The sequence below is a fragment of the Sorex fumeus genome, unplaced genomic scaffold (assembly GCF_029834395.1).
Source record: "Sorex fumeus unplaced genomic scaffold, SorFum_2.1 ptg000110l, whole genome shotgun sequence".
In the NCBI taxonomy this organism is placed as follows: Eukaryota; Metazoa; Chordata; class Mammalia; order Eulipotyphla; family Soricidae; genus Sorex; species Sorex fumeus.
In genome coordinates this window covers 1,554,006-1,573,539 of record NW_026606167.1, presented here as the reverse complement: position 1 = coordinate 1,573,539, position 19,534 = coordinate 1,554,006, and the positions used below count along the sequence as shown (strand labels likewise).

Below are 19,534 nucleotides of genomic sequence, written 5' to 3'. Positions count from 1 at the left end.
CTTTGTATTTTGGTCACTGTTTCTTTTGATGTGCAGAAGCTTCTTAGTTTAAGATAGTCCATTTGTCTATCTCTGTTTTCACTTGCTTGACCAGTGGCGTGTCATCTTTGAAGATACCGTTAGCTTCAATGTCATGGAGGGTTTTGCCAACCTTGTCTTCAATGTACCTTATGGATTCCGATCTGATGTTGAGGCCTTTAATCCATTTTGATCTTACTTTTGTACATGATGTTAGGTAGAGATCTGAGCACCTTTCTTTCTTTCTTTCTTTCTTTCTTTCTTTCTTTCTTTCTTTCTTTTTTTTTGCATGTAGCTGTCCAGTTTTGCCAGCACAATTTGTTAAAGAGGATTTTCTTGCTCCACTTCACATTTCTTGTTCCCTTATCAAAGATTAGATCATCATATGTTTGAGGGGAGATGTCAGTATATTCAACCCTGTTCCATTGGTTTGTGGCTCTGCCTTTGTTCCAATACCATGCTGTTTTAATTATTACTGCTTTGTAGTAGAGTTTGATATTGGGGAGGTTGATTCCTCCCATTTTCTTTCTCCCAAGAATTGCTTTAGATATTCGTGGGTGCTTATTGTTCCATATGAATTTCAGGAGTGTTTGCTCCATTTATTTGAAGAATGTCATGGATATCGTTATAGGGATCACATTGAATTTGTACAGTGCTTTGGGGAGTATTGCCACTTTGATAATGTTAATTCTCCCGATCCATGAGCAGGGGATATCTTTCCATTTCCTCGTGTACTCTTTCATTTCCTGAAGTAGTGTTTTGTAGTTTTCTTTGTACAGGTGTTTTACATCCTTAGTTAAGCTGATTCCTAGGTACTTGATTTTCTGGGGCACAATTGTGAACGGGATTTTTTTTTTTTGCTTTTTGGGTCACACCCGGCGATGCACAGGAGTTACTCCTGGTTCATGCACTCAGGAATTACTCCTGACGGTGCTCGGGGGACCATATGGGATGCTGGGAATCGAACCTAGGTCGGCTGCGTGCAAGGCAAACGCCCTACCCGCTGTGCTATTGCTCCAGTCCTAATTTTTTTTAATGTCACTTTCTTCTCTCTCATTATTTGCATATAGGAAAGCCATGGACTTTTTGATAATGATTTTATAGCCTGCTACTTTACTATAAGAGTCTATTGTTCTAGGAGTTTCTTGGTAGAGGTTTTAGGGTTCTCTAAGTATAGTATCATATCATCTGCGAATAGAGAGCTTGATTTCTTCCTTTCCTACCTGAATGCCCTTATATCTTTTTCTTGCCTAACCAATATTGCAAGTACTTCCAGTACTATATTGAACAGCAGTGGAGAGAGTGGGAATCCTTGACTCGTCCCTGATCTTAGAGGGAAGCCTCTTATATTTTCCCCATTGAGGATGATGCTTGCCATAGGCTTGTGGTAGATGGCTTTAACTATATTGAGGAAAGTCCCTTCTATACCCATTTTGGCTAGGGTTTTCATCATAAATAGGTGCTGGATCTTGTCAAATGTTTTCTCTGCATCTATTGATATGATCATATGGTTTTTATCTTTTCTTTTGTTGATATGATGGATTATGTTGACTGATTTCCGAATGTTAAACCATCCTTGCATCCCCGGGATGAGTCCCACTTGGTCATGGTGTATGATCTTTTTGATGAGTTGTTGAATTCTATTTGCTAGTATTTTGTTGAGAATCTTCACATCTGTGTTCATCAGGGATATCGACCTATAGTTTTCATTTCTTGTGGTGTCTTTGTTTCCTTTTGGTATTAGAGAGATATGAGCTTCATAGAAACTGTTTGGGAGAGTTTCTGTTCCTTCAATTTCCTGGAAAAGCTTGAGAAGAACTGGCAATAGGTCCTCTTTAAATGTTTGGAAAAATTCGCTAGTGAATCCATCTGGACCTGGGCTTTTGTTTTTGGGAAGACTTTTGATTACAGTTTCAATTTCCTTGATATTAATAGGACTATTCAGGTATTCTAGATCTTCTTGATTCAGCCTTGGGAGATTATAGGAATCCAGGAATTTATCCATTTCTTCTAGGTTCTCTTGTTTCGTGGCATACAGACTTTCAAAGTAGTCTCTGATGATATTTTGAATTTCTTTGGTTTCTGTTGTGATATCTCCCTTCTCATTTCTGATTCAGTTTATTAGGGTTCTCTCTCTCTTTCTTTGTGAGTCTTGCTAGTGGTTTATCTATCTTGTTTATTTTCTTGAAGAACCAGCTCTTGGTTTCATTGATCTTTTGGATTTTTTTTTGTTTCCATGTAGTTGATTTCTGCTCTAAGTTTTATAATATCTTTCCTTCTGCCTGGTTTGGGCTCCTTTTGTTGGTCCTTTTCTAAGATCTTGAACTGTGAAGTCAAGTTGTTTATGTGGGCCCTTTCTTCCTTTCTGAGAAATGCTTGCAGAGCTATAAATTTCCCCCTTTAACATGGCTTTAGCTGCATCCCATAGGTTCTGGTAGCTTGTGTCTTCATTCTCATTTGTTTCCAGATATCTTTTGATTTCTTCCTTAATTTCTTTCCTGACCGATTCATTGTTGAACATTGAGTTGTTTAATTTCCAGGTCTTTGATTTGGTTTTCTGCATCTGTACACGATTAATTTCTATCTTCAGTGCATCATGGTCTGAGAAGATAGTTGATACAATGTCTATCTTCCTGATTCTGTTGAGGTTTGCTTTGTGGCCCAGTGCATGGTTTATTCTGGAAAATGTTCCATGTGCACTGGAAAAGAATGTGTATTCTTTTTTGGGGGGTACAAAGTCCTGTATAGATCTATTAGCCCTCTGTCTTCTATTTCTTCCTTCAGAGCCATTATTTCCTTGCTGAGTTTTAATCTTCTTAATCTACCTAGGGGTGATAAGGCAGTGTTGAAGTCTCCAACTACTATTGTGTTGCTGGTAATGTCCTTCTTAAGGTCTACTAGCAGTTGTTGTAGGTATTCGGCTGGTCCCTCATTGGGTGCGTATACGTTTAGGAGTGTGATTTCTTCCTGCTGAACATATCTCTTGATTAATAAAAAATGGCCTTCACTGTTCCTTCTAATCTTTTTCAACCTGAAATCTATGTTGTCTGATACTAGTAAGGCCACTCCAGCTTTTTTGAGGGGGTTGTTTGCTTGCAGGGTTGTTTTTCATCCTTCGACTTTGAGTCTGTGTTTTTTTCTGATTGTTCAGATGTGTTTCTTGTAGGCAGCAGAATGTTGGGTTCTGTCTCTGAATCCATTTTGCCACTCTGTGTCTCTTAATTGGTGAATTTAGACCATTGACATTGAGAGAGATTATTGTTATGGGGTTTTGTGTCATCTTTCTGTAAGGGTTTGTTGTGCTTGTAGGGGTTTGTGTTGTCTTACAGTAGCCCCTTTAGCCTTTAGGTTTGGTTTTGAGTCTATGAAGTTCCTGAGCTGTTGTTTGTCCATAAATTAGTGTATCGTTTCTTCGAGTTTGAGTGAGAGTTTATCCAATTTCTGCTCTCATTTCATCCTGTATAAAGTATTCTTGGTGAAGGGTTCATTTAAGTGAGTTTTTTCACTATATCCCACCATTACCTTCAGGCTTGGAGGTTTCCTCTGATAGGTCTGCTGTGAATCTAAAGCGTGGTCCTTTGTATGTGATTTCCTTCTTTGACCTTGCTGCTTGCAGTATTGTGTCTATCCATAACATCCATTATTTTAACTATGATATGTCTTGGAGTGTTTTTGTTAGAGTCTCTTTTAGCTGGCACCCTTTGGGCTCCTTGAATCTGGATGCCTGCATTGTCCAGCTCTGGGAACTTTTCAGCAATGATTTGCTTAACCGTGGCTTTTTCATTGGTACTGTTTCCCTGACCTTCTGGTACTCCAATGATTCTAATGTTGTTCCTCTTGGAATCATCCCCTAAAACTCTGATTTGCTCTAGAGCTATTTTGAAGTCTCTTGCCATTATTTGTTGTTGCCTGTAGGCTTCCTGCAGCTTATCTTCCATCTGCCTGATTTCGTCTTCAGCTGTAGCCATTCTACTGTTGAGGGCACACACTGAGTTTTTTATTTCATCTACCAAATCTTTTATTCGTGACATTTCTGTCCATAGCTTTCCAATTACTGCTCTCATTTCATCCTGTATTTTCTCGATTATTTCTTTCATATCCTCCTTTAATTTACTGGATATCTGTCTCGCTGTTTCATTAAGTTCATTGAACATCTTCGTTACATCATATCTGAATTCTTTCTCAGAGAGCTCCCTTAAGTGAGTAACACCTAATGAGGCTTCTGAGCTCTTTTCATCATTCTCTCATGGTGGGGATTTACGTTGTTTCTTCATGCTGGTATGGTGATATGAAGACTGAGATGTTACACAAGATTGTTGGGTATGAGTAATTTACCTGCGGCCGCATGAGCGTCCACCAGCCCAAAATTAGGCTACGCCCACTTCTGCAGAGGCCACGCCCCTATGAATACCTGGTGTGTGTGGGGGGTACAACCTGGGATGGGAAGAAGACTGGGAAGGGCGTTGGGGACGAACAGGAAGAGGCTCAGGGTTGGTGGGCGGCCTATGGTCCTAGAGGATGACTGGGATGCATATGCGGGGAAAGCAAAGTCCTGGTTTCGAATAATGACTGACCTGGGAGGGGAAGAAGACCGGGTTTGGTGTTGGGGATGAACAGGGGCACCCTTCTTTATTATTTTTTCTTTTTCCCTTTGGTTACTTTATTTTTAAAAAATTTTTTAAAAATTTTTATTAGTGAAACACCATGAGGTACAGTTGTAGACTTACAAATTTTTGTGCTTGGGTTTCAATTATACAACGATCAAGTACCTATTCTTTCACCAGTGCCCATTCTCCACCAACACTGATCCCAGTATCCCTCCCACCCCCCATTCCCCCATTCCACCCTGCCTCTGTGGCAGGACATTCCCTTTTGTTCTCTCTCTCCTTTTGGGTGCTGTGGTTTGCAAAAGAGGCATTGAGTGGCAATCATATTCAGTCTATAGTCTACTTTCAGCATGCATCTCCCATCCTCAGAGGATCCTCCAGGAGTACCCTTCTTTAAAGGTTCCCCCACATGCTAGCAAGTGTCAGAACTCCCATCCTTTTCATTTTGGGTGATTCTCTTGTGTCTGCATGGACCCTCTGTATGTCTACCTATCCATGGGGAGGTTTCTGCTGTAAAATTAAGCTTGTACAACACTAAAAGTCATCCTCGTGGTTTCTGAGGTCTCCTTATATCCAACAAGAACCCTAATGCTGGGGAATGTCCTCATACTTGTGCTTTTGACAGGAGCTTGATGCTTCCCAAGCACCTCAGCCAGGCTGGCCAGGGGGGTTCTGGCCCAGCAGATCGGATCACAGGGGTTAGGGGAACCATGTTACTTCCAGCAGCTGCTGATACTCCTAGGTCAGTATTTCTCAACCAGGAGCCATAGTCCAAGGTGGCTACAGATGAAAAGTATGTAAATAGAAGACCATGGCTTGAGACTAGGGGTCCAGCTGGTAGGACAAGGTGGGGAGGGTCATGAGAAGGAAGCAAGGCTGGAAGTGAGCCATGATTGGAAAAATATGAACACTGTTCTAGGGAACCTCAGGCCCTGACCTTGCCACCAACTCTGCCAGATCACAGGACAGGATATGAGTAATTCCTCCCGAGGTATCTGCCCCTTACCTCCTAAAACCTGTTCTAGAATAATGGGGCACTAATGATGCTCCCTCTTTGGCAAGGGTTTCTCAGAGACATACCTACAGTCAAGAGTCAGGGGTTGCTTGGATTGTGAAATACAACCACAACTAAAGAAAAATATCCTTATACTGATCCCCACATGGAAGACAGATTAATGTCCCTCAGTTGTCCATGTTCTAAATCCTGAAAACTGAATATGTGACCTAACCTGATTTGATATTAAGTAACCTGAGATGCAAGATGGCCCCATTGAGTAGGTGTTCCCAGGTAGAAACTTGAGAAGGAAGACAGACTAAGAGCAGATGACAGAGAGAAGCCTTGGAGACAGGTTCAAGGGATGTGCTTTGCAGATGAAGAAAGAGCATGGGACAAGAAGGGTGGGTCCTACATAATCTGGACAAGATTGAAAAGCAATAATGCTCCCCTGGATCTCCTCCAGGACTTCTCCAGGAGGAGAAGTCCCACCTGGGTTTGAACCCAGGCAGACCTGGGTGAGCATGTGACCTCAGAACGCTCAAGAGGACAGATTCATTACAGGTATGAAAACTTGAAGACATCATCTTTTTGCAAAGGAAATCTTCAATGATTTAACCATCCCTTTATGTGTCAACATTTCAAATGTATTTGTATCTTTTTTTTCTTATGTAGGAGTACTGCTATTTATTCAGCCACTGATTAGCTGATTGAATTGGGCATGAACTCCACGTATTTGTATCTTAATAAAGGTAAAGGTAAAGGTAAAGGCCCTCCCGTTGATCTTCGATTTGCTCGAGCAGGCCCAGTAACGTCTCCATTGGAGACTTTGTTGTTACTGTGTCTGGCATATCGAATACTCTCAGTAGCTTGCCGGGCTCTCCGAGAGGGGTGGAGGAATCGAACTCGGGTCGGCCATGTTGGCCGCTTGTAAGGCGAACGCCCTACCCGCTGTGCTATCGCTCCAGTGGCAAGCTACCGAGAGTATCTCGCCCGCACGGCAGGGCCTGGCAAGCTCCCCGTGACGTATTCGATATGCCAGACACAGTAACAACAAAGTCTCCAATGGAGACGTTACTGGGCCCGCTAGAGCAAATCGACAATCAACGGGAGGGCCTTTACCTTTGTATCTTAATATGTAACATAATTGTGTAATAGAAATATCTGCAATAAATCTTTTAGTATTTCTAAAAAAAAAACTCCCAAGGATAAGAGTTACTGATCAGAGATGGCTCAGAGGACTGGAGTGTTGTCATTACTTTCCAAATCAATCCATGGTAATTTATAGTCCCTAAACACAGCCAGGAGTGGCCCTGCACATTACTGAGTGTGGACTCCCAAAATAAAACCAAATAAAGATATAATAAGATCATGGAGTTTGTGACCCCCTTAAATCAGTTCTCAGAGTTAATAACAGAGCAGTCAAGGAAATCACCATGGTATTGTTCAGACCTGCACTTGAGAGGTGCTCATTCTCATGTGACCCAGGGAAGTGTTCGAATGTCCTCTTACGGGGGTGGGGGGGTACACAGGGAGGGCTGTTTTCTCAAATGGGACACATGGTAGCGGGCATTCACTTACATGGGAGACAAGAAGTGAAGAGACAGCAAGTCTTGCTCTGAGAAATCTGTCCTGTGTCTTGTAAGGGCACAGCTGTGAGTTTAGAGACCCCCTTGCTCAGGGCCAGTTTACCTCAAAGCCTTCTCTTATTTATTTATTTAATTTAGTCACCAAATGCTGAAGGGATAGGATAGCACAGCGGTAGGGCGTTTGCCTTGCGTGCTGCTAGCCTGGCTGAGCTGGGTTTGATTCCTCCGCCCCTCTCGGAGAGCCCGGCAAGCTACCGAGAATATCTCACCCGGGACTATTCAGTATGCCAAACACAGTAACAACAAGTCTCAAAATGGAGACATTACTGGGCCCACTCGAGTAAATCCATGAACAACGGGAGGACAGTGGGTTTGTTTTTTTTTTTTTTTTGAGTAACAAAGTTACCAAGTTATTCATGAATGAGTTTCAGGCATACAATGTTCCAGCACCAGTGTCCACTTCCCTTTACCAACGTCACTAATTATCCTCCTCCCTACCCCCCATATTGCCTCTATGATATGCAGATTCTATCTCCTTTCAGCATTCTGTTGTCCAGAGTGACCACTTTCGTCCACCAGTATCATATTGTACCCTTCGCTTACTTTTGCCTTTGGGCATTTGGTATTCCCCTACTATATTTCTTTATATCCCACATAGGAGAGAGATCATTCTGTGTCTGTCCCTCTCCCTCTGATTAAGTTTATTCAACATAAACTTTCCAGATCCATCCACATAACAGCAAAATTTCATGACTTCATCTTCTCTTACAATCCAGTAGTATTCCACTGTGATATGTACCACAGTTTTTTTTTTTTATCCAGTCATCTATTCTTGAGCACTTGGGTTATTTCCAGATTTTGGTTACTGTGAATTGTGCTGCAATGAACATAGGAGTGCAGATTTCTTTTTTGTATTGTGATTTTGGGCCTTTGGGGTATGTTCCAAGCAGTGGAATGATTGGGCCATAGGAAGTTTAATTTCTACTGTTTTGAAGAATGTCCACATTGTTTTTGAAAGACTGAAACAGTCCACATTCCCACCAGCAGTGAATGAGGGTCCTTTTTCCCTGTATCCAAATCAGCACTGGTTCCTGTTATTCTTTTTAAAGTATGTTAGTCTCTCTGGAGTGGAATGGTTCAAACCTTTCTCTTTATCCCATCTGTAGAGACTCTGTTTCCAAGTAAGTGCCCACACTCAGAGTCCTGGGTGGACATAAGTGTTGGTAACCAATCTTCAGCAGTAGTGATTGGTGAGCCAGATGTGGGGATGGGGAGAGGGTGATACCCCAGCTGTGGGGCCATACCCCAGACTCATACAGAGGCAGCAGTGGCCATATGAACAGCAATGGGAATCAGGGCAGCTCTCTGCGAACTTCCAAATGCCTGTTAAATTTCCAAATGTGGGCGTTGGGCCTCAGGTTTGGAGCCATTGCTGAACTACAGCTATAAACCTGGAGAGCTGGGCATAAGCAGGTGTGTCAAGTCATAAGGGGGTGAGATCATCCGACAGATGGAAGAGACAGTGAGATTGAAGCTCAGAGAAAGAGCCCCAGAGGCAAGTCTGGAAGGATGAGAAGCATGTTCCAGGGAAGAGAGGCTAGAGGACTGGGGAGCTCTCACTCAGGAGGATATCCTGGCATCAGTGCCTGGGAAGCCTGGGGGCCAGGGGGCTAATGTAGAGACCACTGGAAACTTGGGGGCAATGAGTTAAGGGAGGCTCAGCTCTGAGTGTTTTAGGACACTCATCGGTCTGGGTCCTAACCTCAAAGGAGGGTCACCACTATCCCTGCACCAGCTGAGCCGAAGCCCCTCAGGTTCCTGCTGTAGCTTCTCTCTTTCTACTGTGTCATGACATAAAGATGAGAGTCCTTCCTACGTACCCTGAACACTGAGGCATTCTCTATGGCAGCTACTTTACTTTTCCCTTTGGATTGGAGATCGGCAAAGTGGGAGCGATGGAACTGCAGACATGACTGAGCAGAAGAGCCACCTTCACAAGGGACCTCAGTCCTCCTCTCACCCCTGAAGACTGCTCTTTTAACCCTACATCACTGGCTTTTCAGACAGGTTTGTGGTTTCCCAAATGCCCCCATGAGAGCAATGAGTCTGAGCTCTGTGGAGGCCCACAAATGTGTCCACAGATCTCGTGACAGATCTCCCTACTGGGTTAGCTCAGAAATCTCTAGAGGCTACACCGAGCTCCGGTGAGCACCTAAATGCAAAGGAAGCCCAGGTGGAGCACCAGACAGCACTTCCTGACTTAGGGTCCCTGAAAGCACTGCAAGGAACGCCAAGGTCAGACCCTCTGGGAACCTTCCTGGGTGAGAGCTGTCGGTGATCCTGTTCTGCCGGACCCAGGCAGTTTCATGAGTGACCCGGATAGTCCTGAGCCAGTGGTCCCAGAAGTCACTCTGTGTTCCCACCCAGACCCCAAGCTCCTTAGTTCTTCCCCAGACTTTCAGGATCTCAGGGCTGCTCAGAAGGGTCAGTGCCACCCCTCAGGTGTGATCAGCAGGATGGACGAACCTGGATTCAGCTTCAGGTGGGAACACCAGGCTCAGGGTCCTCAAGAAGCTGCAGAAAGAACCAGAACTGGGGCTGTGGGGCTGGGACACCAGGTAGTATTGGTGCAGGACCCAGAAAGACAGAGGCAGAGAATTCTAGGATGTCTGGTGGTGGCCACCTGGATACACCAGCCCCTCGAATGGCTGTAACAAGAGCATTTTCTGCGGGCAAGGCTGAGGCCTTCAGGGTATTGGAAGAGCTGGCCCACCTCCCAGGAATTAGGAAATCTAGAGACAACAGGCCAGCTTTGCAGTTGCCCAAGAGGAAGTGATATGGCTGGCAATCGATGTGTCTTGAGACTTTGTGACCGTAGAATGACAAGTATTCCTCTGCTAGTAGAGCTAGGAGGAAGCAGGGGCAGGGAGGGGTAAAGGAAGGGGAGAGGCCCGGAAGCCCCTAAGGCAGCAGTGAGAGCAGCCCTTTCCATAGGGCTGGGCTCTGGCCAGTGAAACCAAGGCACCTCCCCACTCTGGGGAGGGACAATCCTGCTGCTTGTTAATTTGAATCCCACCGGAGGTCCTGGGAGAAGGGGTCAGTTCTGACAAATAGTTGAAGCTGGGGATACTCCGCAATAGACTTCTGAGTACATTCCCTGCATGGTGAGCCATGTACTGGGGGAGAGGTTATGCCCAGTGAACCCCATGAACTGGGAGCTGTCTGCCCAGATGAGGCTCGTGGGCTAGGGAGTGCCTGCCTAGTTAAGGCCCATGATCCTGCCCAAGTGAGCCCTGTGTGCTGGGAGGTTCCTGTCCAAGTAACTTCATGTGCTAGTCAGAGCACACCCTGTGTGCAGAAAAGTGCCTTCCCAGGTGAGGCCCAAGGGATGGGGAGTGCTTGCCTAGTGAGCCCTATGTACCAGGAGGTATCTGGCATATGGGCGGCATTAAGGGGAGATGAGACCCCAGTAGGTGCCAAGAGCCTGTAAGCCCCCACCCTGGACACAGTAGAGGGGGAAGTCTCTAGGGATGCAGTCCCGGGGCTCCTGAATGAGGCGGTTCATAGAACCCTTCATTTCCTCTACCAACAGGCACTTCCTATTACTACAGAGTTTTGTCCCCACAGCCCTCACCCCAGTACAAAGAAGAGATGGAATCTAGGTGAGGGCTTGGATGATCATGATCACAGCAAGAGCCAAGACAGGGCTGGCTGGGTAAAATCCCCAACATTGAGCCCAGACAGAAGCAGAGCTAGGCTAGGTAACTGGCCCCCCTCCCTGCCCTGCCCAGGACAGACAGAGGCAGAAATGGGAGACCACCAGTATAGATAGAGGGAAGGCTCGGGGAAGTTCCCAGGACAGAGGTAAAGCTGAGGGAGCCTCACAGGACAGAGAGAGCCAGGGGAGTAGGAAATAGGGAGCCCCCAGGACAGAACAGAGGCGGACCCAGGCAGGAAAGCACCCTGCAGGATTGGCCACAAAGAGGGAGGAGGGGAGAGGGAGGAGGAGTGGCTGTTCGGGTGGGGCCCACGGGCCTGGCTGTGCACTTTCTGAGGCATCTGCAGGAGCAGGCAGGTGAGTTTTTGGGAGAATGCCGCACAGGTACTGTGAGTGTGAACCTTTTACTTTGGGTTACCCCATACCAAAACTCAGAGGAGTTCTAGTAAAGGAAGTTTCTTACAAAGTGACTCCTCAGAGAGCAGGGTTTTGGGAAAGGCACCGCCTTAGGGGGGCCCCACTCCAGAGACAGCCTGGTGCAAGCCTCCCTCTGTGTGTACCCCACCATGCCAGAGCTGGGACTTGAGCCCTAGGGAGTCAGTCCCATCTGCGAGTGGGACTGATGGGTGTGGTAAGAGCAGGGCAGAAGAGGGTCTGGGGAGCATTGCCCTTAAATAGGAGTTGGGCCCTTCCTGCTGCTGTTCGGGCTCCTAAGAACTTAGTCTGTGCAAAGGCAAGGGGTGAACACCAGTTGGATTTCTTATTCATCAGAAGGAAGGCTCTTGGAGCCAGTTTCACACTTGGAAGCCTCAGATCTCTCTGCCCCATGAGGTAAGAGGAGGAGAGAGGCAGGAAGGACCCAGACAGAGGCAGTCCCCTGGCACTGCCTCCTGATCATCCTCATCATCCTTCTCTTCCTCCTCCTTGTCCTCCACTCTCTCCTTCTCCTCCTCCTTTTTGTCAACTTCCTCCTCTTTGTCCTCCTCCTTCTTCTCTTCATCCCCTCCTCCATCTCTTCTTCTTCCTCCTTCTCCCCCTCCTAATCCTTCATCTATTCTTTCTCCTCCTTCTCCCCTTCCTCCTCTTCCCATCTCTTTTTTCTCTTCCGCCTCCTTCTTCTCTTCCTTTTCCTTCTCCTCTTCTTCTTCCTCCTTCTCTTCCTTTTCCTCCTCCTACTTATTCTCTTCCATTTCTTCTCTTCCTCCTCTCCTCCTTCTCTTCCTCCTATTTCTTCTCGTCCTCCTCCTCCTTCTCTTTCTCCTTCTTCTCTTCCTCCTCCTCTTCCTCCTTTCACTCCTTCTTTTCCTACTCTTCCTTCTCTTCTTCTTATTCCTCCCCTTCTTCCTATTCTTCCTCAGGCTTTAGAGTCCCACTGTGCCTTAGTGCTGGGCTTGGAGGGAGGGGATCACAGAGTAGAGTCAGAGGGAAGTCTATCAGCCTCCCCAAGCCTCCTTCTCCTCTGCAGGTCATGGAGTCCTTCAAGATTGAGGCTGTCATCAGAAAGAAGCACCGCATGGCGGAGAGTCCTGTTTGGGAAGAGAAGACAGGGCAACTGGTCTATGTGGACATAAATGCCCAGACTGTGTGCCGCTGGGACCCAGGCAGCGGCGAGGTGCAGACAGTGGGCCTGAGTAAGCTGGGGCCATGGGGCTTGGGGAACTGCACTCTTCCCACAGCTGAGTCTAGGACCCCTGCCTTGGGGGGAGGGACTGTAAGCTGACTGCTTGCTGCAATGAACCTAGAGGTTCTGGGCCATTCCCCGCTGGACCAACAGCATCCCCAGGAAAGGTCAGCAGAAGCACAAAAAACTTCCAAGTCTTCTGGTGGCAGGGTGCGGGTTCAGTGTCTGTGTCTCAGTGCTAGTGACACCCACTGAGAGCTTGGAGAGCTGCACTAGTCCGTTACTCACTCAAAGGTATGACTGAATCTGATCTCTGATCTCTGAGATGCCACCTGCATGATGGTGATGGAGCACCTGCGTCAGTTCCAAGGGTGGGGTGATGTAGGAGTGCAGTAGGCTGAAGACAAAGGTGCCGTGTCACCCACATGTAGACCTACACCTATAATCACTGTGGGCAGAGTGTGGGGGTGGATCCTTCAATTTGGGGAGGGGGACACAGAAAGGAGACCCACCCAGGAAAAATCCAGGAGACCATATTTCCTGGACTCCACAGGGGGTGCCTGGAGCAGGTCTCCCACAGGGCCTGGGAATGGGCAGACATCCTGGCCTTCACAATGGACAGTGAGGGTCAGCATTTGTTCTGATGCCGTGGGTGGCTGCCTCTCCCTCCTTCATCTTCCCACAGGCAACCGTGTTGGTTGTGTGGCCCTGCGAGGGAAGGGGGCCTATGTGGTGGCCGCTGGCACTTGCCTGGGCTTCCTGGACTGGGAGACACAGCAGGTACAGTGGACAGCTCGGCTGGACCAGGACAAGCCCCACAATAGGTTCAATGATGGCAAGGTGGACCCCGCCGGGAGATTTGTGGCAGGTGAGCTTCCAAACGGGCTCCTGAACCCCAAGTTGGAGTGATGGGAAAAATGAAGACCAGTGTCCTCTGGTTGTCTGTCCCAGAAGGAACAATCTGGCCTCTATCCCTTTCTCTGGGGTAGCAGCTCAATGTCTAGCTACTGGGGTCACCTGGCTGTCGCTGTTGCTCCAAAGATTTCTGGCATTTCTCAACTCTGATTCTTCTTCCCGTCTGGCTTCTGCACAAAGCCACTCTCTGGATGTGGTCTTGACCACCCAGTTGGGGCATGAGATGGGCCAACATGTGGCAGAGAGCAGTCAGGAGGGCCTTTCTGAAGCTGAGCACTGTCCCCTAAGATTCATTTTCCCTGAAGGTGTGGCAGCACAGCTCACAGACTGATGGTACTGGGCTCTGTGCCCCAGGGTCTTTAGGGTGGGGGTTTGTGGTTAGCACCAAGGCTAGGGCCAAGTAGTCTCAAAGCCACGTTTTATAGATGCAGGCACAGAGAGCGGACAGTAGATATTTTGCAAAGGGACTTCCTGAACTATTTTTGTTTGTTTGGACGACCCACCTGATGGTATTCAAGGATTAATCCTGGCTTTGTGCTCAGGGATCACTCCTAGCAGTGGTCCGGGGACCATACCGGGTGCCAGGTATTGAACCAGAGTTAGCCACATGCAAGGCAAGAACCCTCCTCAATGTCCTATTGCTCCAGCCATATGCACTCCTTTCTGAGAATATTGGGGATGGAATGACTCAAGCCTGGAGATGAAGTCCTCATGAGGATGTTCTTGTGGGGAGGAGTGTTGGGGGGCGGACCCACAAACTGTGAGCTTGGCCCTCAACAAGAGATGCTTCCAAAATGCAAAGGAAATGTTCTTCACAAGCAGAGGATGAGAGGCTGTGTGGTTCCAAGACCACCCTCCACCCATTTGGTACATGCTAGGTGGCACCCAGAGTTCAGTCTATGGTGTGTGTTCATAGTGCCATTGGGACGCATGGCCAGATCCCAAGAGGTCTCAGGAGGATCCCATGTGCCCACTTCCAGCTTGAACTGCAGAGGTAGAACCTCTGAGACCCTCCTCCCCAAAGATCAAGAAAACTCAGCCCCTGAGGTGTCCTGGACTGGCCCACCAGAACTTCCTGGCTTTGGCCAGTTTCTGGATGCCCAGCAGCAGTCAGTGTCCATGCACTGTGTGGTCCTTCAAATCCTGTCCCATGGGGAGCCTCCTTGTGGAATGATCAGAATAGAGAGTATTTATCAGCTGCATTCATTTCCTGGGGCAGTTGAAACATGACTATAACAAGGGGTCCAAATCCACCCTCCATATCCTGGAGCCCAGCAACCTGACCTCCTAGGGTTGGACTCCCTCCAGAGCTGCGGAAGAGGGTCTGTCTTTCCTATTCCTGCTTCTGTGACTCTGGGAATCCCTGTGCAGGTGGCCGCACCCCTTCCCCATCTCTGCCTTGCTCTCCAGGAGCTTCTGCTCTAGGTCTGTCTCCCTGTTTCCAAATAAAAGTCCACTCCTAGGTTCTGTGTGAGAACTGGCCCGTGACTTTTGGGGTTGACAATTAAGCCCCCTCTAGCAGATCACTCCCACAATGGGGAGCTGGGATGCTGTGAGGTTGTGTATGTTCATTGTGTTTCTTAGTGCCCGAGTAATCACTGGTGCACAGGGAGGGTAACTGTCACTTGGTGCTGTGCACCCAGTGGACTGGTTGGAACTGGGTGGGTAAGTGAGGGGATGCTGCTGCCTCACCCCCATCTTTGCAGGCACCATGCCAGAGGAATCAGCCCCTGGGGTGTGGGAGCCTGGCCAGGGGTCCCTGTACACTCTCTATGCTGATCACTCGGTGGTCAGATACCTGCATGGACTGGGCATTCCCAACGGACTGGACTGGTCCCTGGACCACAGAACCTTCTACCACATTGACAGCCTGGACCGCTGTGTTCGAGCCTACGACTACCAAGTGGAAACAGGAGGAATTGGTAGGAACCCCTGCCTGTGCATGGAGCTCACCCATCCCTGCCCATGCACAGACCCACCTCTGCCCTGCACAGATGCCGTCCTACCAGTGCAGAGACCTCTCCCTGCAGTCCATCCTGCCCTTTCACCAATGCCCCAACTCTGCACTGAGACCCTCACTCCTGATGGTACCACTAACGGCATCCCCCATTAGTCCCAAGAGCCCTCTGAAAGGGGTGGGAACTCAGCCAGGGAAAGGCAACATGTTAGATGGTCCACAAAGGCAGCAGGGACATGGCTTTGAGCTATGAAGGCCTTTCCTGAGGGTGGTACCTCACAATTACCTGACTTCACCTGAGGCGTGTCCAGCAATCCCTCAGTTCCCCTGAGGTCCCCTTTATATCCACCCCAGTTTCCCATTCTCCTCCCTATTCTCCAACCTTGTCTCCCCCGTTTTCCCTACCCCTAGAGGCCCCGCTTCACTCCTGTGTCTGGTCCTGTAGTTAGCCCCTCAAGGCCCCATCCATGCCCTTGGTGTCAGGGATTTACTGGAATTAGTCATGTAAGTGTGGGTGGCCACCCATGTGGCTGACCTCACTCCAGCCTCATCAGAGCTCACTGACTTCAGGAGGAAGGAGCTCCTCCTGCCTGGCCTCACAGGCAGAGGCAAGGAGCTTGCCGCCTGACCCCAGAGCTATTGGGGAAGAGAAGCCCACCTGTGCAGGGTTGTGGGGGAGGGTCCCGGGAAAAGTAGGTCATATGGAGGGAGGGGTGCTCTGGGGATCCCTAGAAATTGAGATCCACTTGTAGAAAGGGGTTTCCTGTGACGTCCTATCCTAATGCTGGAAGGTCACTCTCAGGGTTAGTACTCAGTCCAGGGGCAGTGGCAGGCTGTCATGCACAGTCATTCCCCTAGGGGTCACCATATGGGCTGTAAAGACTGACCAGCCCTGGTTTGTGGAGCTGGGGTGAGTTCTGGGCCCTCGTCTTGACCCAGTTACATCTACAAAGGCTCCGTCAAGTGGAGGCCCACCAGGAGGTATAGGTTAGGACTCGTCTGGGGAGTCCTAGTAGTTATGTGACAGGTGCTGGGCAGTAGACAGGGTGGGGAAGGGGTTTCCAAGGAGAGATCCTAGATTTCCATGTGAAGCAGAGTTGCCTTCGGTCCTACCTGGGGTGAAGAGGCAGGAGAAAACAGGAGAGAATCCCAAGAAGGGGCAGATCACCCAAACCCTTTGAGAAGGAAAGGGGTCCCAAGAGAGGTACAGCAGAAACTGACCTTTACTGGGGCAGGGAGTACCTTATGTCTGAGCTGCATGCTCACATACGTGTGTGTGTGCATGCACGCGTGCGCACACACACACACACACACATACTACCATGTCCAGTTGCTCCTCTGTCTGCTCCTAAGGTGGCTATTACTACCCACTGTTGTGTGTGGACTGAGAATGTGAAACTATCTGGCTCTGCCTTCTCTGGCCAGCCTTTGAGATGTTTCTTGCAAGGTTATATTTGAAGATATGAATCCTCTGGCTATTAGGGCATCTACAGGATGGACTGTACGAATGACTGCATCCAATGCTCCCATTGCTGAGCTGCGCTTCCGAGATCCACAGCTAAGCTGGGAACACAGCTAAGCTCCCTCACCCCCACCCTCGCCATCTCTGTTTGCAGCCAACCCAAGGCTGCTATACCAGCTGCCAAAGGAACAGGGTATGCCAGACGGTATGTGCGTGGATACCACGGGGAAACTCTGGGTAGCCTGCATCGATGGAGGCCAGGTCATTCGTCTGGACCCTGAGACAGGTATGCTGGACAACTGGCTGACCTTAGAACAGTTTTGACTGGGGTTGGGAAGGCCACTGCATCTACACAATTCTGACGTCAGGGACGTGGGACACGGACAAGATCCATTTCTGTAAGCGACCAAGGTGGCCCATATCTGTAGGAGGCAGAAGTGGCCCATAATGGTAGGGGGGTAGAGGTGGCCCCATAATTGTAGGGGTAGATGTGGGCCCATACCTGTAGGGGAGAGAGGTGGCCCATACCTGTAGGGGTCAAGTGGCATCTGAATTGTCACTTGTTTTCCCCCTGAGCATCTGTGACAAGGGGCACAGGCTAGAGGGTTTAACCACAATCTTTCCTCACCCCTGTCCTAGAAGTCAGAGGCAGGTGCAGGAGTGGGTAGCTGCTCTCTTCTGACCGACTTTATGCTGCCGTAGGGAATCGACTATTAACCGTGAAGTTGCCTGTGTCCAGAGTTACATCCTGCTGCTTCGGGGGCCCCCACTACTCTGACCTGTATGTGACATCTGCAGCAGATGGCCTCAGCCCACAGCAGTGGTCCCAGGAGCCTCAGGCAGGACACGTCTTCAAGGTTCATACAGCTCACACTGAGGGGACTTTGTGGGCAGTTCTGGGGGTCAGGCAGGGGCATGAGCCACTGCATAACTGTCATGTTCAGGGGGCGAGAAGTCCAGTGCTGAGAAAGCACAGTTTAAATGGTCTTGTGGCACCTCCATACCCATAAAAAACTTGTGGGTTTCCAAGTCACTTGGTGAGCTGGCCATGCACCATGGTCCACACTGGAACTGACCTGAGTGTTGTCTTTTGTCTTTTCCCCAACAGGTCACAGGTCTTGGAGCTACAGGGATTGCACCTCACTCCTTTGCAGGCTGAGCCAGGCCCTGCCAGAGCAGCTCTGCACAACCCTGTGGCCCAGGACTGGGGTAGGAGGAGGGGCAGTGGTTTGTTCTCAGCTACCAAAGAGTTCCCATAATGCTCTAGTCAGAAAATAAAGCAGATCAACCTGCAAATGGACTCTGTCACTGTCACTTGCCACTTCAGGGGCTTCTAATACTTGGGTATTAGTTAAGGTAGGTGTCAGATACCCTTTGGGGTAATCACTATGTCCCCTATGCATCACCACATACACTCGTTATTACCCTGGATGTCAAACCTTGCCTAGAAAACAGTGTCTCTCACAGAACAGAAATTCCCTGCCTGGGAATTTGTATTTAGCTGTCAATGACAGGAACAATGATCTGTAATGAGTGCTAAGATACACAGAATTCAGCTGGCCACTTCAACTTAGGTCTGACAAATCAGGGACATTTTGCCATTTAAAATGTAATACTGATACTACTTCTGTCTGATTTCAGATCATTCTTATCCCCCCAATGGAGACCCCTCACTCCTACCTCTACCCATAATCCTGAAACCACAAACCCATTTCCTGACAGAATTGACTGATTCTATGCATGATTACACACTGTGTGTACCAATCAACTTATGTTGAGTCCTGATGCCAAAGTGACAGTGTGAGGAGGAGGCCTTGGAAAAGAAGTGTGATGTCTTGAGCCTGTCTTTAAATCCTGTTGGGAAGCACTCTCTGCCTGTGTCTCTAATTCTGTCAGGAAGGACCCTCGGACTGTGTCTCTGATTATGTCAGGAAAACCCTCAGAATGTGTCTGATTCTGTCAAGAAGGACCCTCAGGCTGTGTCTCTGAGGATGTCAGGAAAGACCCTCAAGCTTGTGTCTCCGTGTCTGTCAGAGGACTTTGAAGCTTATTTATTGGGTCATATGAACTGTTATTCCATAATTAGGCACCTTTCCTTCTAGTGACATGGAATTGCCCCTTTATAGTCCGAGAATTTTACAGGGCCAGTAATCATATAGAGCTGATAAACATGTCAATCACATTGTGCCAGTGTACAATGCTATGGCAGAGATTTGTAGATGCACTGAGAGTCCTGCCCAAGACCATAGAGCTTCATTAAAAAGCTTAGTTAAGTAGGAACAAACCAGATGTGACTGCAACTATCCTGAGTCTTTGGAGCACACAGGTTAGACTAGATTTCTCAGTGGAAGAGGAACTGGTAAAATTAACTATGGTGAACACACTAAGCCCTTTGGCCAGCTTCCCAGACATTTAATAAGAGCATTATAAATCCTTTTTGATAGTTGTTGTCTTTCAACAAGCAGATCACCTTGTTAGATGACAGATGACCAGAACGTCATGTCATAATCGAGCATGTGACTGGAGGGATTTAAAAAATAAATGTGGGGCTGTAGCGATAGCACAGCGGGTAGGGCGTTTGTCTTGCACGCGGCCGACCCGGGTTCGATTCCCAGCATCCCATATGGTCCCCTGAGCACCCCAGGAGTAATTC

The 19,534-nt window shown here is 48.2% G+C and overlaps 1 protein-coding gene across 1 annotated transcript; it reads left to right on the top strand.

The window, feature by feature from the left end:
* The first annotated feature begins 9,873 nt into the window (after positions 1–9,873).
* LOC130042846 (regucalcin-like) lies at positions 9,874–18,040 on the top strand. The gene is made up of 7 exons (XM_056135093.1): positions 9,874–9,960; positions 12,392–12,557; positions 13,233–13,415; positions 15,169–15,384; positions 17,036–17,167; positions 17,584–17,738; positions 17,990–18,040. Exons 1-7 carry the CDS (start codon positions 9,874–9,876, stop codon positions 18,038–18,040), a joined length of 990 nt encoding a protein of 329 aa, XP_055991068.1.
* Positions 18,041–19,534: the final 1,494 nt, after the last annotated feature.